General features: G+C 45.4%; 1 protein-coding gene across 2 annotated transcripts in view; it reads left to right on the forward strand.

Annotated features, from left to right (window-relative positions):
* Positions 1-271: 271 nt before the first annotated feature.
* Positions 272-25,922, forward strand: part of DNAJC6 (DnaJ heat shock protein family (Hsp40) member C6) — a gene marked incomplete at both ends in the record, with an annotated part of 37,388 nt that continues 11,737 nt past the window's right edge. For both annotated transcript variants that reach the window (XM_082484490.1, XM_082484491.1), the window contains 10 exons: positions 272-482; positions 14,864-15,014; positions 15,938-15,987; positions 16,094-16,242; positions 20,240-20,362; positions 22,501-22,634; positions 23,380-23,574; positions 23,945-24,062; positions 25,438-25,517; positions 25,693-25,886. In XM_082484490.1, the coding sequence (XP_082340616.1) occupies positions 272-482; positions 14,864-15,014; positions 15,938-15,987; positions 16,094-16,242; positions 20,240-20,362; positions 22,501-22,634; positions 23,380-23,574; positions 23,945-24,062; positions 25,438-25,517; positions 25,693-25,886 (1,405 nt within the window). The remainder of the gene's footprint in view (positions 483-14,863; positions 15,015-15,937; positions 15,988-16,093; positions 16,243-20,239; positions 20,363-22,500; positions 22,635-23,379; positions 23,575-23,944; positions 24,063-25,437; positions 25,518-25,692; positions 25,887-25,922) is intronic.

Here is a 25,922-nt window from a genome sequence, read left to right on the forward strand (position 1 = left end):
CCGCTGCAGCCTTCCCTGCATCCCGTCACCGCATTAATTTGAAGATGCTTCTACTCGGGGGCCTGAAATCCTGCCAGCCCGTGATTGCTTCCGGGCCGGGGAGGGGAAGGACGGGAGGGGAGGGGAAGGGCGGGACGGGGACGGACGTCCCCGTCCCGCCCTTCCCCTCCCCTCCCGTCCTTCCCCTCCCCTCCTCGGGGCGGCCGGAGCACTTGCCTTCCCCTCCCTGCCCGCGGCGTCCAGAGGAGAATTCTCCCCGCCCGCCTCACCCATGAGCCTTCTCGGGAGCTACCGGAAAAAACCGTGCAGTGACGGCTATGAATCTTTACAGCTAGTGGACAACGGCAACGCTGAAGGCGGTGGGGACAAGCCCGGGGCTAACGCGGTGGCGACGGGGGCGAGTGGCCGGAGCCCGGTGCGGCAGCAGCAGCAGCAACAGCATCAGCCCCGCGGCGAGGGCGGCAGCACCATGGACAGCTCAGGTAGGGCCCGGCGCCTCCGCGGGGGTCCCGGTTACACGCGTGGGTGTGGGAGGGGTGGTTTTATTTGGGGAGGGGGTGTGCGTGTTGGGGGGGGGTGTGTGAATCTGTCGTGGAGGGGCCGCTACGCAATGGTGGCGGTGTGGTTGCGTTGGGGGTGGGTGGTGGTGGTGGGGGGAGCCTTGGATAGCCGGGGACAATAGCGGCCCTTTGTCCAAGGGGAGGGTGGTGGGATGGAGGAAATCCACCCGAGGCTGGGAGCGCCGCGGAAATCAGGCGGCTAATAAGTCCTGGCGCTCGGCTACTGTTTGCAGCCCCGGAGAGGCAAAGGTTGTTCTGAAGCTAAGATGGATGGAGTGTTTGGGGATCTTTCCCCAACTGACTTATTTCCTAGAATCATCCTTACTTTTTCTTCCCTCTCACCCCCCCACCCAAAAGCACACATCAAACTGAGTTGGATTAATTCTGATAGATGATGCACCATTTTTCTTTTTTTTTTTTTTTTTTTTTTTTTAATCAGGGAGTAGGGGACCAGATGGTCTTTATGACTGGTAATGGGATAGAGCGCTTTCCACCTCTAAATCACAGGTTCAAATTTGCCTGGATCACCAGTAATTGAGAGTAGTCATCCCATGGCTTCTAAGTGATCTCTCCAAACAAACTGGTTCTGGTTGGTTAGGTGTGCCCATTGCAATGAATGTCTACAGCCTTTGCAGGGAACTTCTCAAACGCAGACTTGTGCAGGGAAATACTCTGTTCAGTTGTGGGGGACCAAATTTGATGTCTGCCCTTTATAGCGGGGTGATCTTGCAACAATACCCACACTGTTCCATGAAAGAAAGGGGTGGGCTCAAGGCACTCAGCAAGTACTTAAAATACATCACTTTTTTTTTTTTTTTTTTTTTTTTTTTTTAATGTGGTAACCTCTTCTGAAGGGGGGGGGAAGCCATAATAACGTCTGGACTTTGGTGGGGAGAAAAACCCCTAATGACCCGTGTCTGGACTTGGGTGGGGACAGTCTTACTTTAGGTCCTTTTCACATTTTCTATGATGTAATGAGTAGTGTTTTGCTCTTCCCCCTTGCTATTTGAATTTGCTTTTGAGAGTTCTTTGTTTTTTAACTTCTTTTACTCCTGGGCTTTAGAAATGTATTTGAATTTGCTGCTCTGATATCTCTGCTACAGTTGCTTGTAATCATAGTATGTGTCAGTAGATTCTTACTCACAGTAAGCTGTTGTGTTACAGTTATTTGGATTCTTACGTTGGCATCTGCTGAGATGGTTAGATATTGCGGTCAGTTTAATATCTATGGTTAAAGCAATTATCTGAATGAGTTTCCTAGAACTTTAAGAACCAAAGGCGTTAATGTTGTGGAAGGTGGCACTTGCCTCCAGCCAGGTGTGGGAGCGTGCTGCAGCTCGTGTCAAGTCACGGCTTTTGTCTAGCGTCAGCTCTCTGTAATACTTGAATGTTGCTGTTGCCATCGTTCTGTTTGGTTTCTTCAAGCCATTCTGCTCCCTGCTGAGGGACAAGGGGGGGAAGCGCTCACGGATAGCTAGACATATGTTTATTTCCACGTTTTCTGCAAGATTCAGCCATTTCAACAATTCAGCTACTAACTCTGAAGACATGCCAGAGCAGTAATTGTATTCATGCCCTCTATCACTTTCTAGGATGTTCTCCCCTTAAATGCATGGGCTTGATCAAGGACCATCTCTGGGATTTGGAAGCTAATGGTGAAGAGATCTGTTAACCAGAGTTTGGTTCCTTTAGTTCATTTTTTTGTACTCTCACTGCCTAAATTTTTCAGGCACTATAAATGACACACCTGACACTTAGGCAGCAACAAACCTCGGGACTTAATATGGCCCTTGAATTGAGTTTACAGGCTTGTTATTATTTTTTTTTTCTTTAATAGCTCATCTGTTTAATAAGGGCTTTTTGGTGGGTGGTTTTAAATCTTCCCATGAAATTAAAGAGCTGTATTAAGTGTGGTGCTCTGTTCTAAACCTGAAGTCCAGACTTGTATCTGCCTGGTTCATTTGAACACTTGATGCTGACAAATGCCTAGCTTCTATCAGTTCACTGTAAAGACATTTTTCTTTGCCAACTATGAAATTACAAAAGCTTAAAGAACCATATTCACCCCTCAGGTGTGCATGTGATTTCTACTGATTTGGGGATTGAAGCTGCTCATGACTTGTGGGATGTGATTTATCTTTAATGCAGTGTGAAGATGGATAGTTATGGTGGGGGATTAGGGGGTACTGTAAGAGAAAGACAGGAAAATAAGGTGGTTGGAGGTTTGGCTTAATAGAAGCAAGGAAAAAAGCTGCCACCCCCCTCCTGTGTGTTGTTTTTTAAAATAGAGAATATATTCATATATAAATGCTTGAGACTTCTCCCACTGATGATGCCAAAGTCTAAATTTCCAAGATGGTCAGTAGTAGAGCGTGTTTCAGTTAGAGAAAAGAGACCCAAATTCCTCAAGAAGGAGATGGGCGAGATAAATTGGTGATACATTACGGTGCAAGGGAGGTGTGCTCTGGGGTTCAGTGGGGCAGGGGAGACTCTCTTCTGCCTAATTAGGTGGCAGACCCTGAAGGTGAAATCCTTCAGCTGCCCTGGCCAAATTGGAGCTTGTTAGGTACTTCCCACGCACCTGCCCTCCCTTTATGTCTCAGGTGATTCGGGTTTTTGGTTTTGTTTGTTTTTCATGGTTTTAAATAATGGTTTCATGCGTGGCGGAACAGCTGCTGCCTGAGTTATCAAAATGGCTGTTTGCAGTGGAGGAGTGAAACAGTCCTGAGGTACGACTCTGTGTCACCAGGCAATTTGGGACACGGTGCGGCAGGCTGGTGGGGTTATTGCTGCGCGGGAGCCGAGCGTCTCTGGGTGCAGTTAAATAGCATCTTCGGTGAAGTTAAATAGTTGGAGAACCAAACCTTCCTCTTCTCTCCCTGGGTACTAAGTTTCACCGGCACCACAGCAGCGCACTCTGGGCACAGAAAAACAGCCTTTGCTCTCTGGGAGATGAGTGCGTAGATTAATATTAAGCAATTATAGAAGTTAGACAGGGGAGGATTTGTGCTGAAGGCAAAGTGCTGGCAATTCTGGGGCAAATTGCTGTCGGGTTAGCTAGCCTGGCGGTATTTGCTGCTGCTGCAATGACAAACTCGCATGTGTTGAGAAAGTGGGCCCCTGTTGGGTTTTTCTATTACTTTTTAAAAAAAAAAAACAACCTAATTCTAAGTATTAGATCTTAAAGTATCATCTCTCAGTGTGGGCTTGCAATCTCATAAACGCTTCTTGCAATGAAAATAATCAGTGGTTACAGCTTTGCTGTAACTTCCGAGTACTCATGATTATTGGCTTAATATTTTTTTGGACTGGTATTGCTCAGTGTCAAAAGAAAAAAGAGGAGAGAAAAAAAAAAAAGGGAATCAAGAGCATGGTGTGTGTGTGAGGGGTTTGCTGTTGGAAGGCAGGATCTGACCATAGCTGGAAAGGGAGCTGCTACGGATGGGCTCCTGAGGGGCTCTTCAAGTCCACCATGCCCCTGTGCCGACACGGTGGGGCTGCAAGCACTGGGGTGGAGGGTCTGGCCAGGCTGTGTCCGGTGGCTGAGCCTGGGAAAAATAAGATTTTCAAAGTCTCTGGGGCTGGTAAATGCTTCTTGAGTTCCGGTGGTTAAAAATTCTTCTGCCACCTTCACCCATGCCACACAGAGGAGCGCTAATGTGAGCTGTTTAACTGAAGCGGTGACAATTTAAGTTGCTTGAAGTATAGCTTGGGGTACCTGTGTGCTCACAGGCAGCACAAATGGGAACTGCTGCCCGCAGCGATGGCGAGTGTCTCCCTGTTGGGCTTGGGGTGAGCTCAAAGGAGCTCAGAGCAGCAGCTTTATTTCAGGGAGGCCGGCTGTATCGGTTACCGCTGGTATCTGGTGATGCTTGTGTCGTTGGCTGCTTTAAACTTTGCCAGACTTAAAGCAGTCAGAACGAAGGATTGGTCAGCATGGGGTTTAAATCTCAGATTTAAATCTCGCGGTGCGGTCTGTTCATACAGGGCTATGCTTAAGGTCTGTGATGCCTCAGGTGGGCATTAAAGCTCTGTGCAACCTTAGCACGAGCCCTCAACTGCTGAATGTTCAGCTCCTGATGTAATGTTTTAAGCAACTCTTATGGAATACACTAGATGCCATATCGTGACGTGATCACAGTGTGTAACTCCAATGGGACCTATATGTTACTGCTGACTGCCAGTTCCTCCAGAAACTCTGCCAGGTTGGGGTTGGAAGTTTGAGGGTGGAGATAAGGGGAGACTTGAGCTGAAGGTGGAAGGACACAAAACATTGCGTGTTCAAAGAACAAATTCCAAGAAGAGCATCAGTATAGTACTTCTTTTGTCTCTCTATTTTTAAGTTGCTGAAAGTGCTCACAAGATGAGGAGCAGGCAGCAAAGAAGCAATTTATTTAGGTTTTTGCTGTGGCATTCAATAATGCTTTCTTAGCAGCTGGCTGAGCATTGAAAGAAGAGGTTCTGGGAAATAAGACATGAAAGTAACAGCAAGGATACATGTTACGAAAGGGGGGGAAAAAACCCTCTTTCTGTGCTCTTCTGTGGTGTTTATAAACTAGCTAATCAACAAAACAGCTTTTAAACACTCAGAGGATTGACTTGCTTCTGCTACGTGCTTCCTCGGGCAGAGTAACCGCAAAAGAAAAGCGTTTTAAAATAAATTGCAAGTGTTGAAGTTGAGATTTCTTGAACTGTTTTACACTTGCGAACATAATCTCTTGTACTCTGGTGATTCCTTTTCACTGAGTCAGAAGAGAGACATCTCCATGTCACTGGCACGGGGACAAAGACCGCCGCTGACAATGTTGTCTTGTATTCTCTTCTAGCTGCGTTTTCAAACGGGGAGGGTCGGTTTAATAACTCTTTTGTTTTGTTGGTGTGTTTTTGGACACTTGAATGGTTTAGTGTTGGCAGTAGTGCCTTTTTTTTTTTTGTTGTTGTTGTTTTGACAGGGAGGAGAACTGGGGAGAATGTCAATCAAGACCAATTTCATGGTTTGTGGTAGTAGTTCGGTATTCCAGCCTCACATGCGTTTTGTTCACTGTAATACAAGCTTCATAAGGGAAAGTATGTAACAAATGAAACAAATTTAGCACAGTACTGGGGGGTGACTTCCCCCCCATCACTACTCTTCTAAAAAAGGAAATAAAAACCCCTCTTCGTGGAAATCCTACATATTGCTTAGCTGATGGTTCAAACCGCATTCTTTAGTTACTATTTCTCAAGCAAAAGTAGAAATATCTTAATTCTTCAAATTTCCGTGAAGTTTACATTTAGGTAGTCTCAAACGAACCTTCAGATGAAAAGCCTTGGGCTCATACAATATTAGTTCTAGCAGCTTATCATAGAAAAACACAAGAAGTTCTTGAGCGTGCTCTAGGGTAGAGAAGCTATGTGCTGCTGGTGGCTCCGAGTGCTTCCCAGGGGAGATCAGGGACCCTGTCCCAGCCCAGGGACCGTGACTTCTTGCGGGAGGGAGAATACAGCTTTCCCTGTAGTCGGAGCAGTTCTCCAGGAGGGAGGCAACGCTGCCTGCCTGGACCAGCGTTGCCCAACAGCAGCAGAAAGGCACAGAAATCTCCCCGCACCAGCGTTTCCTCAAGGTGTGAACCCAAACCTATTCCCTTCAGGACTTTCTTGGTTCTTCCTATCTCTTCTCCTTCCTCCCAATCCATATAGTCTATGAGCCCTTTGTAAGCTTATAATGGGTTTATTTTCCCAGCCTAACTTCATCTGAAAAGGATGCTTTTGGGAGTGAGAAGGGCAGAAAAACATGGGGTGACCCTTCAGCTAGAGGTAAAGCTGACAAAAGAAGTTCTTGGGCACGTAGTAATGCAACTTTGGGTCTTCAGGCAGTTTCTATTCCGGGCAAAAGGCCTGGATAGGTGCAGTGCCAGCTAATTGCAGGAAAGTTGCAGTAAAAAAAAAAAAAAAAAAACCAAAAAAAAACCAAAACCCAAAAAACCCCCCAAAACCAAAGAAACAAACTCAAACAACAACAAAAACCCCAACTATTCCCAACAAAGATGATGAGGGTATTAGAACATCTCTCTGCTGAGGAAAGGCTGAGGGACATGGGGCTTTTCAGTCTGGAGAAGAGAAGGCTGAGGGGGGATCTCATCAACGCTTATCAGTCCTTCAAGGGAGGGGGCCGGGGGGATGGGAACAGTCTTGTTCCAGTGGTGCCCAGTGATGGGACAAGAGGGAACGGGCACAAACTGGAGCACAGAAAGTTCCATCTAACCCTGAGGAGGGACTTCTCTCCTGTGGGGGCGGCAGAGCACTGGCACAGCTGCCCAGAAAGGGGGGGAGTCTCCCCCTCTGGAGCCATTCCAAACCCGCCGGACGTGTCCTGTGCCACTGTTGGAGGTGCCCCTGCTCTGGTGGGGGGTGGTGCTGGGGGAGCTCCAGAGGGCCCTTCCAGCCCTCACCAGTCTGGGATGCTGTGATTCTATTCCCTCACTTAAATAAATTGTTGAAGATGCCATAATGCTCAGTATGTCTGTGCTGTGAGATGGGTCTGGGCTAAACCCTCCGTGCGCTGAACCAGTCTCTTTATGGTAAGGGGGGATGTTGCCTGGGGAGCGGTGGCTTTGGCAGCTGCCCACGTTGCCTGTCCTTGCCTCCTGAAAGCTGGAAGCCCTTTCTGTGCTCATCTCCTGTAGCCCATCCTCTCCCAGCTTCGCCTAGTATTGCTTCTACAGTTGCAGTTTGTATTACTGCCTCTGTCTCTCAGACAAAGTGCCTGCTTAGGAAAGAAATATTCTGGTTTGCCCCCCACATTTTGGAGCTGGCCATGCTCTGGGGGACCTCCCTGAGGCTGTGTCTCCTCTCTGGGTAGTCAGCCCCCAACTCGCCTCTGGTGAATCCAGCTCTCCCCTCCTGCTCAAGAACCGCTGGGGTTTGTCTTGAGCAGTCTCATTGTTAATACGCTTATTGCAAAATAGCCAAACTGCGCGGGTTTCGGAGTGAGGGATAATACTGGTTTATAATCTCATGTGATTTGTGATCTGATGAGCTCTTGTCTTGCGTTAGGTTCCTTGGCTTGTAGCGCGTCTCCTGCTTCCCTCTGCCCTTAGAGAGTCCAAACATCCTCGTAGCCTGGTCTTAAATTTCCCTTTGGCCATGCTGAAGTCACTGTCGTGGGCTTTAACCTCTTTTCTTGGGGATTACGTTTGCTAAAGCAGCCTTCAGCCTGCGTGCCTCCATGATGTGTTTTAAAGCATCAGGACAAGCAAAACCTGGGTGTGGGGGTCTCGGCAATGGCATTATCAGATGGCAGGGGCCTCTTCTGCCACTGTCGTCCTGCAGTTCTACTCTGCACGTGTTTTGCTGTTTATTTTTCTAGAATAACACTTTAAGATATCTGTGCTCAGCGTTGTAGGGAATCTGTCTCTACCAGGAATCTGGGACAGTAGTGGAGGAGGGGAGAGATGAGACTGGTAGCAAAAAAAAAAAAAAATCAGTCTTCAGGGTCTGTAAGTCTGAGGAGCTTCTCGAGTAATTTCTGCAGGTAGGAGCGCTCTCCTTTCCTGCGAATGCCCCTTTACCGCTGTTTCAAATGCCCCTGTTGCTGCTGATTTCTCCCCAGCCCCTTTGCAAACCACCACTCGGTGGCTGTTAAAAAGTTGATGCAATTATGACGCTTGGGCTATGTCTCATCTAAGAGTGGATAGAAGTGCATATAGTTGCATAGATGTTTTGGAGTCTTTCCTTAAACGTGATAAAGCTCAGCTGTCCAGAAGAGAGCTATATGCTGGAAGGAACAGTTAGGGAGGATCGGGCTTCAGTGTGCTGAGGTTGTGCTCTTAAAACGTAGTTGACAAATGAAGCGCGTGGATCTAAACACTATTGATTATCACCGGATGCGAAGGAGCCACCTGCCCAGAGATTTTCATTTAGGAGTACCTGCCACCCTTCCCTTGAAAGGGGAGTTTAAACTCTTCCAGTAGTGTCTGCAAACTAATTTGCAATCCCTTGAAAGACAAAGCGCTGAGGATGGAAGATAGACTCAGTGTGGGGAGCGGCAGGAGATGGGGATGCTGAGGGTACCCAGGCAGGTGGGGACTCTGCTCTGCCTGGGATGGTTTGGCTCTCCGTCCACTTTTTGCACACATACACCCCTCCATACGCGACGTACCTACATGAGGATGCTTGGGCTCTCGTGCCGTGCCGAGGTGAAGCCCGTCCATACGATGATGGGGCCGCAGCAGCCTGGCTTTATGTCCCTTAATGCTGGTGTGAAATCGCATCCCGCATTACACAGGCTTTGCTGGGAGAGCTGCGTGTAGGAGGAACGTGAGCTGGCGGGGCTGCTGGGGGGAGGCAGAAGCACAAATAGTATCATTTTTTGCTGAGTGTTCCTTAAAAACAATTCAGGCTTTGTTGCCGAAGCCACAACAACAGCAGCTCAACTTCTTTCAGTTTGGGGACCTTTAAAAGGGCCCTTTCTACCAAGGCACAGGGCAGCTTCCACCGCGTCCCTCGCTCCCCTTTCGTGCCATGCCCTGGTAATAGTCTGGGGGGTGGGAGAGATGCAAACAAAACCCCCCTGAAACATTTTGTGGGGAGGGAAAATGCCATACCAAGTGGCTAAAAAATTCCAGAAATGTGGAATCTGGGACATGTATGCAGCAGCTCACAAGTTTGGGTTTTTTTCCTCATCATATTGTCAGGCCCTGGCGGTACTGTAGAAAGAGAATACAGAGGAATACTTAATACTCCCAAACTAACCCCTTGTTTTTGGGAGGGTGGGAGATGAAGGCTTTAATGCTTTGCTAGAGAAGCACTGAAGGTTTAGCTCTCTTCCATCTCCAGAGAAAGCACAGGCAGTAGCTCTCTGAGAGGATGGGGGGGGGGGGGAAATATAGAATATAAAAAAAAAAAAAAAATAGTTTGACATTGAAGATACTATTACATATAGTCTGGGCAGACTGAGGTAAACCTGCTTCCTTCCCTATGGTTTCATGTCTGCTTTTTGTCTGCCCTTTACAGGCAAAAAGGGTCTGTTTACTCTTGCTAAGTAACCTATGAAACGCAGTACTTCGCTGCCCGATCTGCAATTTCTAGACGTCTTGCTTTCACCTCCCCGCTCTCGAGCTAAGTATTGCTTCATCAGCATAAATATTCAGACTGACACAGTCTTAAATGCCTTTTAAATGCCGGCTCATTTCCCCCTTAGCTCTCTGGAGACTGGAATTCATGCCCTGTGGCTTGTAGGGTTTGTGGGTTGCCTGGGATTGGGGGGGGCTGTGGCTCAGGGACCCCTGAGGCAGACAAGGGCCATGATGTGCAGATCTTGCAGGGAAAGCTTCCAAATCGGGTGTTTCCCACTTGTCCCAACCGGTGAGCATCTCTCTCAGATGGTGGTAGTGTGGAACCCTTTCTTGCTGGTTCCTCCGTGGTCCCCTGCGAAACCTCCAGCTGGAGGTGATGGTGGCTGGTGCTCCCATTGTGCAGGGTCACACCTGTTTCGTTCACCCATTTTGGGCTCCAAAAGCCAATCTTTCAAGCTGGACTGGTTTAAGTGTCTTTGCGTTTGAGACTAGGCACAAACACTGCTTGTGGGACTGCAGCAAGAGGGGACGAGTGGCCCTTCATGGGGATACAGGTGGTGGTTCCCTTCTGGATACAGCGCAGTTTCTTTCTCTGTCCACGTGCAGAAGATGAGTTTCTGAGTTTGGCGAATATATACACTTTGGTTTTCTTCTACTAAGGGAAGACAGATGACAGCAGGTCTCTTGACAGTATTGATGAGTATTGGTCTCTCTGCAAGCTCCCAACGCCCAAAAGCTGTCCTAAAGCATTCCATGTCTCTCTGGCGTAATGCTTGTGCCTTTGGTGAGGAGGTCATGGTGGGACAGCAGGCAGAGAAGCTGTGCTCAGCTGTTCCGTATGGGAGTGCGTCCTTCTGAACCTCTCTGGTGATCACAGCGTCCTCCTCTGAAGCTGTGCACCCGCTGCGGTGGGATGTGTCTATAGGGACTGCACTGTCTCATCAGTCTCTCTGCCTTGGGAGAAGTTCTCCTGCACCACACATCCTTTTCCTGGTACTTTGTAAAATTAACTAGAAGAGTGCTTATGTGCTTTAATTAAGACTTCTACACTCTCCAGCTTCCATCCTGTACAGCACAAGGCTGGTGCTGTCAGCAGAGGCTCCTTCTGTTGTAATCCCACCCTTTGGCTGCTGATGAAAAGGACTGTGATAGGAATGCTGCTGTGTGAGATATTTTGGGTTGGTAGGGAGATGCAGCAGGTTGTTGCTGTATTTGGTGAGTGCTGGAGGTTTGTTCTGAACACAGAATAGTCTCTTCTCGAGCAGGTGTTAACTCAGGGCAAGTACCTTCAGCCAGAAAAAATGCAGACATCACCGTGTCAGCCAAATGGATGAAGTTGTCTCTTTCATGCTGCTCCATTGACTTGAAGCACTTCGCTAAGGTTGCCATCACCTAACAGAGCTACTCAAGAAGAGCCATCCCATGCATCTGGGGCACGCTTTGCAGCGCACGGGCAGCAGTAAAACCACTACATTAAAAGTTCCTTTATTAGGAAATGAAAAGGCTGCTGTGAGCAAGCCATCCCTCTGAAACCTGGGCTACAAATGCAGGTCAGAAGCGCATCTCTGATTCCTTTCGGGGAATATCCAATAACTAGGTTAAAAAAAAGAATTCTTGCCACAGAAGGAGCAAGATGCATCTCGTACACATAGAGACTAATTCTCCATAATGAGACTCCTGGACAGCAACTTCAACGCATGGTCAACGTTAACTGAACTGCTCTGTGACAACATGCCAAAAACTGGGATGCGAGCCACATGGAAGGCTCCTGCATTGCTCTTTTGCAGCAAACTATTTCTACACAGACAAGCTTGTGAGCTTCTGTTTCTGCTGCACCAGAAGATGCTTCTGGGGCTTGTGTGGGGTCTGTGAGTGTTAATCTTGGCTCTGGCTGCAGCATAAGCAAATGTGTGCACGGGACACCATTCCTGGGGGGACGGAGGGGGTGTCATGTGCCCCAGGCACTTAATTTTAATACAAAATGTCCCTTTTGCTGTTGTGCTAAGGGAGAGAACTCTTTCTCTCTTCTGGGTTTACCAACCGACTCTGGAAGGAAGATCTTTCTGCAAAAGGGAATGCCATTATGCTGCTAACTCAATACCCTGACCAAGACAGCGGTGATCACCTTATCTGCATGCTGAAACCTGAACCTCCTTCCTGCCGGGCTCCGAGAAGGAGCAACGATGGGCTCATCCTTCAGACTTGGCGAGTGCCTCTCGTCCTTCTTCCGCCACAAGAACAGGTCGTAGCCCTCTGCCGATGTGCTTGAGGGAAAACTCAACTGCTCTTTTCTCAGGACTTGTATGTTCAGGAAAAGCAAGCCTATGAAGACAGCTGCCTCTGGGTGGGGTTCAAGGATGTGTAGGTGATGCCGTCCTTTGGGAAGGTCTGCAGTAGCTCTGAAGGTCTCCATTTAAAAGAGGGACTTGGCACGGAAATGTTTTATTCAGCAAAAAATGCAGGGGCAGGCTACCATTTTTTTTTTCTTGCAGGTTTCTGTATATATCATCAGGTTTGTGTGTTAATGCAGTAACCTGTTCTGCTCCTTTACGCTTTGTAGGAGACACTGTCTAGCAGAGGAGCCTTTGAATGTATTTATTTTGTTCTTCTATGAGCAGTCTGTGAAGACTGTATCGGTCCTAGTGACTGCGAAAGCCAAGGATGCTGCTCTGATCCAATGACTAAAAGATACCCGAGCAAAGTACTGCACCAGTATAGCACCAAGTGCTGCTATGTTGTCAGCTTCCTCAACAGCTTCACAAGAGCTCAGTAATACTTGCCTCATGTTAAATCTTAAATACAAGTTTTGTGCTCTTGGTTAAGTAGCACCAGCTTGTGTTTCCTCATCAGCCATCCTTTCTCACTCTCTGTTTTAGTGTTCGTTGTAGACTTGGAATCAATTGCTGCTGCTTCTTTTAGAAATACAGTGAAATTCTCATTTTCTCTCTGTTTCTCCTCCCCTGTCTCAGGTTGATTTCTAAAGATCCCAGGTTTCCATACTCTTGAAGCCTTTCTGTTGCTCTCCTAAAGCATTTCCAACAAAAAAATTTGTCCTCTAATCCCTTTGCCCCCCTTTCCTTGTTCCAAGTTACCACCTTTCTGCTTTCCTTTCTTTTAAAAGTTGACCTGAAGAACTGAAAGTACCTTTTGAACGTTACCTCCCCCTTCCACCCCTGGCTCTTCTAGCACAGTAATATGAGAGCAAAGTTTTTGAAGAGAGATCAGACACTGATTCAATACTTGGAAGCCAACAAGCTACTTTAATTATTTTTTTTTTTCCTCCCTCTCATTTATTTTTTTTTTAATCATACCTGAAGTAGATACTTGCAAGTGGTTTGGCAAAAGATGCCTTGAGAAGGCATCTTCTGTTCTGAAGCTGGCAGAGTGCAGGGGAGAAGAGCTGACCTCTGATTTTACCAGTCTAGCACCGGGGTTTTGTGCATGTGGAACATGACCACATCAGAATGCATTCAGCACCCTCTGTGCATACAGGAATAAATAGCATCTCTTTACCAATGGAGACTCCAGTTTAAAGATATATTTACTGGTAGCTCACTCCAGGTTTGAAAGAGTAAATGCCATTTAGATGGTTTGGTAATCTACAGACTAAATCAGGAGCTTTTTTTAGATGTAGGTTTTGTCGTGTTTCTTAATAGTTTAAATGCCTTTAGAATACTTTTTTTTTTTTTTGGTAATGATGACAATATTTCAATAGTATGTATCTAACATTATTCATGGATGTGTTATATAACCCGGGAAGTGGGAGCTGTAAGGTTTCTTTGTAAAACATGTAACGAGCACTAGCCATGCCACCAGCCTGCCTTAACTGTGATAAATCTTCCCCGTTTCTGGGTCCTGGAGTAATTAATACTGACCAGCATGTTCATTTTACAAAGCAGCTGTCCCACGGCTCTACAGCAGGACAAATGTTCTCAGACTTTCTGGGTGCTCTGGGAAAGGCAACACTTAGCGGATGCCATCTTGATTATGAGACTACCTGAGAGCGTGGCGTGCATTTACACGGGTTGCTTATTGCTTAATTTGCTATGCTAGAGGATCTAGCTCTTCTGACCAATCTGACATAATGAGGTAACAAATATATAATTACAGAAATGTCGTTAAAGTTTGCTAAGATCAAAACAGTTGAGGCCTAGTGAACAGAAAGCAACGTAAGTAGTCAAGAGCTTTATTTATAGCTAATAAGCAGATTTTTATCACTTTACTAGGCTTGTGTCTAACAACTCAATTCTGCAATAACACAGAACCCCATTTACTTGGGTCTACATCCCATTTATTGTACTTAACTTTCCTGAGAATGACTGATGCTATTAACACAGCACCGCTATAATAAGGAGGGCTGCGACAAATCAGTTCTTGGTTAAGACAGTGGAATAGTTATTCTATTCTAATTGCCAAATTCAAACACTTGAGGTGTAAGGCCATGTCACAGTCCATCAAAATAACACTTCAAATGGCTTTTGCTCTATGTCAGTCTCCCACTGACTTTGCAGCTTCGTGCTATTTCAAGCTGTGAAGGAAAAGCTTACCGGGGAGGTCAGCCCTGCTTCAGTCTTAGCAATTTGCTGAGTCCTGTACTAAGGCTGCAAATGCACAAATATCCAAAAAGGTTCTCATTCTCAGCTGGAAATTTTAATTCCTGAACTGTTCTTCTTTTCTCACCAAAATCCAAACTTCTGTCATCTTCCACTCAGGCAAATCTAACTGGATTCTTAAGTGGCTTAAAATCACTCTAATGACTTCTCCTACATCCATAGAAACGGATAGTCACGAGACAACCTTCAGTCACCTAGCTGTGGTCAAACTGGCAGCTGGGACAGTCAGGCTGAAGACCTATTGTATATACCAGTGCCTCTTCCTTATCCCTGTGGAGGTGGTTGTTGATTTGGCCTTGGTTATGACGAACAAATTAGCTGCATGCTGAAGAGCCGGTCTTGCTTTGGGTTGGGTTGAGAGGTGAGGGAGCTTGCGTGGTGGTTGTCCATAGTGTACTGATACTAAACAGTCAACCTACGCACAATGCTGAGAGTCAATGAGAGTTTCTGAGCCCACCTGGCAAGAATGTGCGCTCTCATCTCTGGAAAATCATGACTTGAAAACTACTTTTGCCTTACACTTGACATGCAGCAGCACACGTGAATACATTTGGTCTGAATAGAGCAGTGGGTTTGTTGACTCTGGATTTGTTCCAAATAAGTGATGTTGGCTTTGGTTTTGTTGTACTTGAAGGTGCCTCATCACCAGACATGGAGTCCAGCTATGGGGGAGGCTTGCTAGATATGGTGAAAGGAGGAGCAGGGAGACTCTTCAGCAATTTGAAGGATAACCTGAAGGATACCCTGAAAGATACATCTTCAAAGGTCATGCAATCCGTTGCCAGGTACGGTACAGCTGAAGCTGCCTAACACAGGTAAAATCACTAGCTGCAAAGTGCTGGTCTGAGCTGTCGTCTTAACTAGCACAGCACAACTTCCAGCTAACCCTGAAGGAAAGAGGTGAAAAATCACAAGTGACTTCTTTGATTCTGTCTCATGATTGGTATTTGGCATCAAGGAAGCGGGAAAACCAAAGTAAAAAAAAAAAAACCAAACCTCTAAACTTCATACTAAGTGAGCATCAACATCCTGAAATCTGGAAAAGCTCCCCCTGCCTAGTGAAAATGGAGCACTTGGTCTCCGATTCCTTCATTGACCCACGTGGGGTCCTACTCAGCCACCACTAAAATATTTTGTCACTGAAAACTGGCTCATGTTGTATGCCTTCCCTTTGCTGCGCAAGGAGACTCTTCTTGCTGATGTAACAGTTCCCTTCGCTATAGCCACTTTTTGAGTTGAGGAAAGAGCTGAGGTGACTTTGCTTTGGCTGCCTCTGCTGGTGGTGTCCCCTGGGCTTGGCACTCTACCTGCCTCTGAGTGATATGGGGCTACGATAAATTAAAGAAACTTAATGCAGGCAAGACCTCAGAGACTTTGAGGGATCTGCAAAGTGCCAAACTGCTAGAGATTTTTCCTGAAAAACTGGCACTGAAAACTAATGACAAAAGGGAAAAGGGACCTTTTTTGCAAGCTTCTGCACCCAGTTAATTGCGTACGTGGAAGGGAAGGCTGGGTCACTGTCTGCAGGAAGCTATTTGTACCCTCTTCTTAAGGCGTAATGATAAAGGACAAAGAATCTGCTTGAAAATGATTCTTTCCTTGTGTCAAAAGCAGATCTTTGCGGGGAAAATGCTCTTCTGGTTCCTGTAACGGGCTGTCTTCTGTAAACATGTGCATAACATCTGTCTCCTACTTTGTCTTCTTTCAGTTACACCAAGGGGGAGCTAGATATTTCATACATTACCTCAAGAATCATAGGTAAGTACTGCTCATGGGATAAATAAAACCTGCCGTACCCCAGAGTTCAGAAGTCCATGAACACGTTATGGTGCACGCTCAGCCTGGCTGCTTCTTATGTTTCCAGTGATGTCTTTTCCGGCTGAGGGCGTTGAGCTGGGATTCAGGAACCACATTGAAGATGTACGGACGTTTTTGGATTCCAGACATCCTGACCACTACACCGTCTTCAACTTGTCACCCAAGTATTATCGCAGTGCCAAGTTTCACAACCGGGTGAGTGTCTCCCGAGAGGTTTAACGAGTGCAGGGGGAAACTTCTCAGGAAAAGGGGCACCAGGTCACTTCCGTCTATTCTGAGTGGCAGAATGTAAGAAGATGAAAAAGGAATTACAGACACTTCTAAGCTGCTGTGGTCATTTCTGGGTTTTGGCTGATGCCTGGGACTGCAGGGATTAAAAAGCTGGAAAGTTCAGGGCATAATGCTGTGTTAGGAGGCTGTGAGAGTACGTGGCATTGCACTAAGTTGAGTCTGTGCTGCTCCTGGCTCCTGTTAGAAGCTGCTGCAGAGAAATAAGGAGCAAAATGAAAGCGCTTTGCAAGAAGTTACCGACAAAATAGGTAGATTATTTTCACGCTGAACAACCCTTCAGTTGTGCTTTCATCAAGCAGGAGCCCTTAGCAGGCAAAGCACAGGACTGAAAACTGGATCTAAGGGGCACTTCGGCTCTTCCAGTAGCGTATGACTTTAAAAACCCACCTCCGCTCTCTGCCCCAGTTTTCTTCTCTAAAACCAGAACAGCATACGGGAGCATCGCGAGGCTCTGGTTCATTAAAGGCTTTTAGAGGAAATCTCTATGAAATACTGCTGTTGAAATGCAATATTGGATCTAATCTTTCAGAAATATTCCTGTTCTCTCCCTTTCCCGCAAGGGAGTGATTTTTTTTAAATTATTTTCTAAAAAATTCTTATTTTTTACTTGCCTTCAATGGAAAAAGGCAATTGTGTTGCCAGGCTTAACCCTCGGTCAGGGTAAGCGAATTTCATGCTGCATAAGCCTCACTTCATTTGAATTTGAGGTATAGCTGAATCTATCTTCAGCAATTGCTCTGATCACCAGAAATCCCTCACTCACCCTTGTAGCAAATTTCTCAGTGGCAATCAGTAACCACCCATGACTTCAAATATGAGTAAATGAAGGGAGAAGACTAATTAAAAGATATTAAGGGCTCTGAATCTTTGGTCTCGCTTGGTTCCGGTGCATCACTGTTGCTGTTGGTGGGAGGAGAAAGGCATCTCTACTTTTGAAAGCCCATCATTAAACATCTGTTGGTATATTGCTAGACCTGGCCATAACTCCTCCATCCCCTGTGCTTTATGTCCTACCCTACCCAACAGCTTAACAGATGACTGTGTGCCGCTTTCAGAGCTTGACAAGGTGTTTTGTAGGCTATTGCCTTGACATACACAGGAAGAAAATGATGCATCTTTTAATAAAATATTGTACTTTCAGGTTATGGGCTAGGAAATATCGAGTCCGGGTATTTTTCAAGAAAATGAAATGTGCAGAATGGAATGCATGAAATCAGATGACACATGAAATAATTATAAATGAGGTTGAACTTCAGACATATTGGGAGAAATATTAATGGGGTTATCAAGGAGGTGAAATCATGCTAAGAGTATTTTCTGCTTTGGATGAGGATGCCAGCTGAGCTGAAGTTTTGAGATACACACTTGTTCTCTGAAACAAAATGCCTTTTAATTCCTATTTTCTGTAAAATTTTTGTTCCTAAGATCAAACTAGGTCGCTCTGCTGTGTAGTGGCACAGGAGGGAGACGACAGTTAATGTCCGGCTGGGCCATTTTCCTGCCCTGACGTGGCTCTGTGGGTCATGAAGCCCCAAATGCCCGCCCAGCCTATTGAGGAGAAGAGGGGACTATGAACACTAAAACCTGCTGCTCAAATCTGGTTGTGCTCTGTTCTCCTCCCTGCCTCGCCTCCCCGGCAGGAGAGGACAGCTCACGGCTGCTCGAGGAAGTGTGAGCAGTTTGAAAACATATAACTCGAATATAACATTAAACAAAACCAGACTTCAAAGTCCCCGATGGGTCGCATTCTTGGCTGTTGCTGCTCCACCGCTGAAGTTAAACAAGCACTGGCTGCTGATTTCCAAAGCTTTAGAAGAATTCCTGTTACTTTTCTCTCAGGTTGTCTTTCACGAGTGGTGGCGAGGTTATATTTGAAATAAATGCCAGGCTACATAGTGCATATTTAATTTCCTAATTGTGAACCAGCAGGCAGATGTGTAATTACAGGCAAAGTAAACATATAATTACGAACTGTTGGGAGATGTATATTACTTACTTGATAAGTGATAATGGCTTTTCCAGATGCTTGACAGTGTGTTGTCATGAGGTCTGTTCAGAAGATCGTCAGTGGGAGGATTGCTGGTCATATTAATTCTAACAGCCACTTGGAATCTGAATTTTGTTTTAGTGATCTAATTGCAAGTGGATCTTGTGCCTCCAGAAGCCTGCTGCAAAAGTATTCGGGGCTGGGAGGAGAAGACTCTTGCTTGATATAAAATAATAAAATAACTGGTGTGATAATATAAAATAACATACATAATTTATGGCATCAGTACTCCGGCTCTGTTAAATAATTGAATAAATGTTTATGATCACTCTGTAACTCAGATTTTACATCGGTCCCGTGACTGCAGCGGTGCATACGCTGCCAGGTCCATGGAACAGAAAGCTAATGCTGCACTTGGGTGTTTTGTGCCCCCTCAGCCCTTCCTGAATAGGCACAGAAAAGGTAGAGGCAAGGGAAAAATCAAGTGTATACAACAGAAGGAATGAAATAAACTATAGCTCTCAAGACGGGAGAGGATGGAGGATGAGGTAATGCTGTAGAAAGGGTAAATAGGTGATGGTTGTTCTCTGCCTTCCGAAGCTTGAGCAAGGCTTGACTTGTTGGGTAGCTTCTACAATGCAAAACCTGCACTTGCTCATCAAATTCACAGCTGAATTTGAGGATATTGTGGAGGCCAAAAACTTTTGAGTCAGAAAAGTGATTAGACAAATATCTAATTAGATATTGTATTAGACAAAAAAAATCTCCCAAATGTTAAGCAGAGGTCTGCCAGCTCAGGAAGGCTGGTAGTGGGATGGACGTGCTGGGTTAGGCAGTGCCGCCTGCTTGCTCTGTCCCTCTGTCCTCCGGGTGTCATTGGAGCTGTGGTTTGAGACGAAACACAGCTCGGTAGTTCTCTGGTTTGAGTCAGGATTCCTGTTTCTGCTATAAGATGTTGTGCAGGTGTATGTAAGAGAGAACCTTAAATACAGGTTTTATGAAACCTGGAGCACTTCCTTCCTCTCAGAGATGAAACAGTCGGGTATGGAAATCATACGGCTATTTCAGAACATCTGGGCAAACCAGCTCCTTCCTACCCCTGGTTCTCATTAAGCAGGATCCAAATCTCAGCTGAGAGAGAACCAATTCTTTGTCTGAGGACAAGCCTCATGACATTTCTCCTTTAAATTTCTTCTAGCCAGAAATGCCTTTTTAAAAAGATATTTCAATTAAAACCAGATGAAATGGATGTCTGTAGAAGGCTATTTGATGTGCTGCTTGAGACTGCAAGGACTGTTCTGGAGATAAGTGTTATGACTTAGAACTAGTACATTGATGAATAGTAACTAGACATACTTTAGGATTTGTGACTTTTCTGCTCAAAGTCATTCATTTTTCTGACTCATATCTTAACTATACTCAGATATGATTTTTTTTAAACAGAAGTTTCACTTTCATCAGCCTAATATCTGTCAAATAGGGCTTGAAAATTCTATGACGCAAAATAACTGAGAACAACAGATGCTCAGTATCCTTTGAAAATCAGCCGTAGTTTTTAGGGACAAGTTGTACAAAGGCTTTAGAGCAGAAATCTATGTGCTGTGGGGAGACTGGAGTGTCGTGAAAGACCACTCAAGATAATCTGACTTGGAATGTAATTTTTTTAAAATACATAGCCAGTGACAATACATCAGTATTATGTTATTCAATTGAGAATTCCTTTTTGTTTGCCGCCTCATAATTCATGCAAGTCACAAAGCAGAATTATGCATGAGAAGAGATGGAGTAGGTTTCAAGCACATAACTCTAGGTTGTAAAAGAGAAGTACGTTTCTTGGCAGAAAGCATTTGTAAAAGCATGCCTTGCTTAATGCTCTTAGGAAGCTGCCTTTTGTTCACTCTGTGACTCCTGTAGGTATCCGAATGTAGCTGGCCAGTACGACAAGCGCCCAGTCTGCACAACCTCTACGCCGTCTGTAAGAACATGCACAACTGGCTACAGCAGAACCCCAAAAACGTGTGTGTCATCCACTGCATGGTAAGTACACCAGAAAGTAACCACATTTTAGACCTGTGAGTCATGTCATGTTGCGCATCGCATGTCTGGGCTCTGTGTACAAGGATAGCGACATTTTCCAAAAGAAAAAGAAATGTAATAAAATGGACCCTCATAGAAGGTGGCTTCATCTTCCATGTGCAGCTATGTAGCTAAGCTGGAAGACCTAACACTGAACAGGAGGCAGGAATGCAAAGCAAGAGAGGTCACAATCCTTCCAGCGGTGAACTACTAGGGGTGATGAGTAGCAAAAAGGTTTGAACTTCACCCAAGAACTGAGCGTAAAGGTTGTCAGCCTGCTACGGCTTTGCATTTTATTGTAAAGTAATCGGAGGACAAAATGCAGCCTCTAGAGTGAAGGTTACCGATGGACACTGGGGAGAAAACACAGCTGGGAATTCTGTCAAACTGGAACTCAGAGTGGCAAAGTCTCTTGTGGTCGCTACTTGTCAGGCCTGCATGAAGAAGTCCAGTTGCCTTCTGCTCCTCCTTGTGCACCACAGCTGACGTGGTGCTATATCGCCCGTAAGGGTTACTCGGTATTGGGCGATGTGTAGATAGGATGCACAAGAGTGGTGCGAGTCTGTATGACTAACTCATAATTTACCACATATCACCTTTAATATAGACAGTAATGCCCAAAAGGATCGTTCTGGTTAGCTCCTGGAGCCTAAATTAAATACAGAAGGCTGTCAGCCCTGATCAGCATAAACTGGAAGGAATGGGGAAAATGACTGATCCCAAAATGCATAGACCTTACGTACAAGTCTGGCATTTCTGCCTTGCATAGCACAGCCAGCGGCTATGGGATATAAATTCCACTCAAACAGAGATGAAGATGTACTTGATGCCTCCAGTCCTGGAAACCTAGCTCAAGAATCAAATTCTTTTACTGTCCTTTGAATATCAGAATAATGATGTAAAGGACAGGGAGTCCTTTTTAACGCTTTCTAAGGAGTCTACAGAAGCCCACTAAGCCTACATGAACTTGAGAGATCTTTTCAGAGCGACTAGCAGGGGCTAAATCTTAAAAAGGCAAATAGCCGGTTAACCTTAAGCATATGCTCAGGCTCAGCAGGTTATTGGGGTCTGGGGTCAGCTCTGGTATGGCAAATGCTACAGTATGGCTGGAGTGCCAAAAAGTTGACTGAAATAAGGAATTGCAAGGAGTGTGTGTAGCTTCTCACTTGTGTTTCAGACTTTAAGGGTGACTGCCTGCCTGATGGGGCAGTAGGTGTCCCGCTCCTTGTAAATGAGCCTTGACTTCTGGGCTCTTCTGCCTCCCTCTGACAAGTGGGAGATGAGCTGGGTGGCACAGCACTCTGGTAGCATGGAGCAGGCTCTTGTACCCATCACTGCACCGCGAACGTGCATCCAAAACTAAGCAGGCATCAGACCCGGGTTTTGGTGGAAGCTGGTGGAAGGGCTTTTTCTCCCCAGAGTAGGGGTATGGCTCATCACTTCATATGTTCCCGGGTATAGCAGGGACCTGGGACACTGGGGATAATTTGATTCTCTCCTGCTCTTTCTGTATTTTTCATCTTTTTGTATCAGTCCGACTCAGCAAATGCACTTCCCCTCATCACCCTAAATAAAAGGTAGACCTGTTCAGGAGCAATGTGTAGGTTGAGGGCTGTGGAGCTGTTTGGCTGAGGGAACCTCGGGCTGGATTTCTTGTTTGTGAACTCTTCTAGGTTAATGTTCTATGAGATGACTGCCTGCAGCAGTGGGGCGGGTGTACTCTGACCCCTGTGGTCAGTTCCAGACATATGTTTGAAATAATTATAATATTACAGCTTAGGACCAGCCATGAAACACCAACTTTTGTAGACAAAATGTATTTCTGGGGTTGCAAAATGAGTCTAAACCATCCTCAGCTCTGGCTGCCTGCTGGATATTATCCTAACTTTGATCCAGGCCAGTGTTGCTCATTGAAGTCCTCGGTATTACGCAAATGACACAGCACTGGAAAATACCTCATTCTCATGCGGTCTCATACCTAGTCTTTCTGGAGATATTATTTTACGTGATTTAAGGAAGAGCAGGGAGTGTTCTGCTGAAGTTTAAAGGATGTCTCTGATACTTATACGTTGTTCTCTCCCCATCTCTTTCCTTAACAGGATGGCCGTGCAGCCTCAGCCGTTCTGGTCAGCGCGATGTTCTGTTTCTGTCACCTCTTCTCTAATCCAGGCCCTGCGATGCAGTTGCTGAACACAAAGAGACCTGGAATTGTACTGTGGCCATCCCACAGGAGGTAGAGTACACCAGCAAAATGCTATGCGAGTGTGCTTTATTCCTTACACGAGAAACTGCCCAAGCAGTACTCGCGCGCTAACCACGACACTTAGCATTGACGGGCCGTAACCGATGTTTATGGTCACTTCCATCTTACCCACATTGATATAACAGTAACGGAGGAACAAAATCAAATATTACAACAGCTTTGCCCAGTAGTTCAGGAAAGCTGACAAACCTGCAGTGAACAGGGCCTGGGTGAATCTCTCTCCCTGTGTCAGCTTCATCCTTACGTGAGTTTACGCTGTAAAAATGTCTCTTTCACAGTTTCCATTAAGCAGAGGAAAAGCTGCCTCTCAGAGCAAACCAAAGATCTAGTGTTATGTTAGTCATATACCGAAGTACTGTTATTACATACAAAATAATTAATCTGCTATGTGCATGTAAAATAGAAGGCAAACTTCTACTGGTAAACCAGAAAAACCATTGACCAGCACCTCCTCTCCTAAAAGGTGAGGAGGAATGATCATCAGCTCAGAGTTAAAGGCCAACTTCTGTCCTCTTGAGCTCTTGTTCTTGTAATTAAACAGAAATAGAAGCACAGATTTTGGGCCAGCTGCAAGACTGCTGGAGTACATGGAAACTCCAGTCCTGGAACTGTGAAAGAATCGCACTTACATTGGCTTTCAAGGTAGACTTCAAGTTCAGAATGAAAATTTGTCGCCTGGGATGGAGATTTCGGTAATGGCTTTCTCTGTCTGCAGATACATAGGATACATTTGTGATCTAATAGCAGACAAGCCCATCGTTCCTCACTGCAAACCACTTACTATCAAGTCAGTCACTCTCAGTCCAGTCCCCTGTTTCAACAAGCAACGGAATGGGTGCCGGCCCTTCTGCGACATTCTCAGCGGAGAAACCAGAATCCTTACCACTTCCCAGGAGTACGAAAGAATGAAGTGAGTTGCTGTGATCTCCTCCCATCCTTAGGAGGATTTCGTTTTGGGTAATGTGGCTAATAGCTGCGCTGCAATCATTGCCAGACTGCCTGATAAATGATGGAGGATGTTTACTAATTGAAAGTTGGCGCCTAGTGTTGAAGGCTGTCGTGTGGTGGGATGCCTCCATAGAGATAGTACAGTGCTGTGTTGGTTTCCCCTGTGAAATGTTTGTATTTCAACTAAGCCTAACATTAAGCAGAGCACAGAATGCACCTTCTGTGTGCTTGGCCTGAATGAGATGATAGCTTTTATGTTGACATTGTTGATGGGTGGTAATGGCATTGTGGAAGGGAGCTTAACTGTGGATTTCCTTCTCTTCCCCTCAAAGAGAATACCGTGTGCAAGAAGGGAAAGTCCTAATTCCACTGGGAGCCACTGTACATGGAGATGTTGTTGTTTCTGTCTACCATATGAGATCAACCATTGGGGGACGCCTTCAAGCAAAAGTAGGAGTTTGTTTAACTTCTCTTGCATGGTAGAGGCAATGTAGCTAACTGAGATGACTAAATATGGGGTCTAAGAATGCACATGGCAATCGCATTGTGATGTAGAAAGTTTCCTTATTTGACAATAGATACAACACAAATTTGAGCAGTGCCAAGTGGAAAAAAAAAAATAGTTGCATTTGGAGAAGTCCATCATGTCTCTAGTGTATCTGGAGGTGGTGTCTACTGATGGGGCATAGGATCCTGCCAGCTGATGTAGAAGACATCAGTAACCAGCTCAGGGCAAACCACCACCAAAGCCTCTACCCACGCACTCTAAGAAGATGAAAGAAGATTTTCTTCTGCTCAAATTAGAATGACTTACTGAGCCATCATTCCTGCATGGTGTCTGTTTGCTTGCTCAAGAGCAGCCTTCATCTTTTTTGGTCACTGGGGCAAAAAAAGCAGTTTAGGTGGATTGGTCAGACATGGAGATAGGAAAGAGCATTTAACCTGCAGGCTGGTCATTTGGAAATGTATTCTATTCAGCCTGGAAAACTTGGATCTGTAAAAACTGAGTGTACGACAACTACTGATAAGTTGCTCAATTAACCTTTGTGGTGCTGTGGGTTGATTGGCTCACTTGGTGAAATAACCTGTCTTGATTGTAGTGACTTAAAGCACAAAGAGCAAGGGAAGAACCAAGTTTTGTCCCACTTGCTTTGAGGGGGTTCACATGCTCCCTGCAGAAGTGCTGCATGGCTGGTCAGGCAGGAGAGCCCCCGGACTCCCAAAACTACCTGGGCGTGGTGGCTGCATTCTGAGGGTCACATTTTCCTCTGATATTTTAAAATAAGATCTTGATAATTTTCCTGATGATATGCTCAAAACCTGAGTGTTCAAGCTGCAGAGTCACCAATGAATGTTTTTCTCTTCCTCATTTGTTATTGGTGATTTTTCCTGTACAGATGATGCTTCACTGAAACATTTACTGCAAGTGAAAGGGTCTTACATTTTCCTGGGGTACAAACCTGTTGCTCCAGTATAATCAGTGGAAACAGATATCTTTCACTTAAGAGCTAAAATGTCAAGTAGATCCCAGAAACGAAGGAAAGCGGGACACGAAGACACATTCCTGAATGAAAGGCACTTTGCTGCATGGAGGCAGCAGCACCAGAATTTAAGGCAGATGGAAATATTTGGGTTTGAGAAGGAAAAGCTCTGCTTTCTGTAGAACAAGCAGAATGAATTAGCTTATATAGCAGCTATAATTAGTCTATATAGTAACTGGTAGTAAAATAGACCTAACTAACTGTCTGCATGTGTTATAAAGAAATATTTTAATTTAATGAATTTAAGCACTTGTTTATTCTGATGCTCTGTGGTTTCTTTTCAGATGACCAACACACAAATATTCCAAATTCAATTTCATACTGGATTCATAGCCCTGGGAACAACCACACTAAAATTCACCAAGTGAGTATTTTAAGCCGAACATTAATCAAACCTGAAGCCTAAAAGCCTTATGAAGGCTGAAGGAGAATATTCACAGATGAAAAAGTCTGTGTGCAGGCATATATCGAAAGACTTTATATAGCTTTGCAGAAATATCCTTTCCCTTTTTAACTGTGCAGCTCTTGTCCCCATTTAGGCCTGAACTGGATGCCTGTGATTCTCCAGACAAATATCCTCAGCTCTTTCATGTTATACTGGAGATAGAAATACAATCTACCGACAGACAAACCGAATTAACTCCCCCATGGGAGAACTTCACGACAAAAGACATCAATCCAACCATTCTCTTCTCCTCTCATCAGGAGCACCAGGACACTCTTGCTTTGGCAGGTAGGAGCTGCACAGATTTTATTCAATTTACATGCT

The sequence above is a fragment of the Vanellus vanellus genome (assembly GCF_965231255.1).
Source record: "Vanellus vanellus genome assembly, chromosome: 5".
Classification (NCBI taxonomy): Eukaryota; Metazoa; Chordata; class Aves; order Charadriiformes; family Charadriidae; genus Vanellus; species Vanellus vanellus.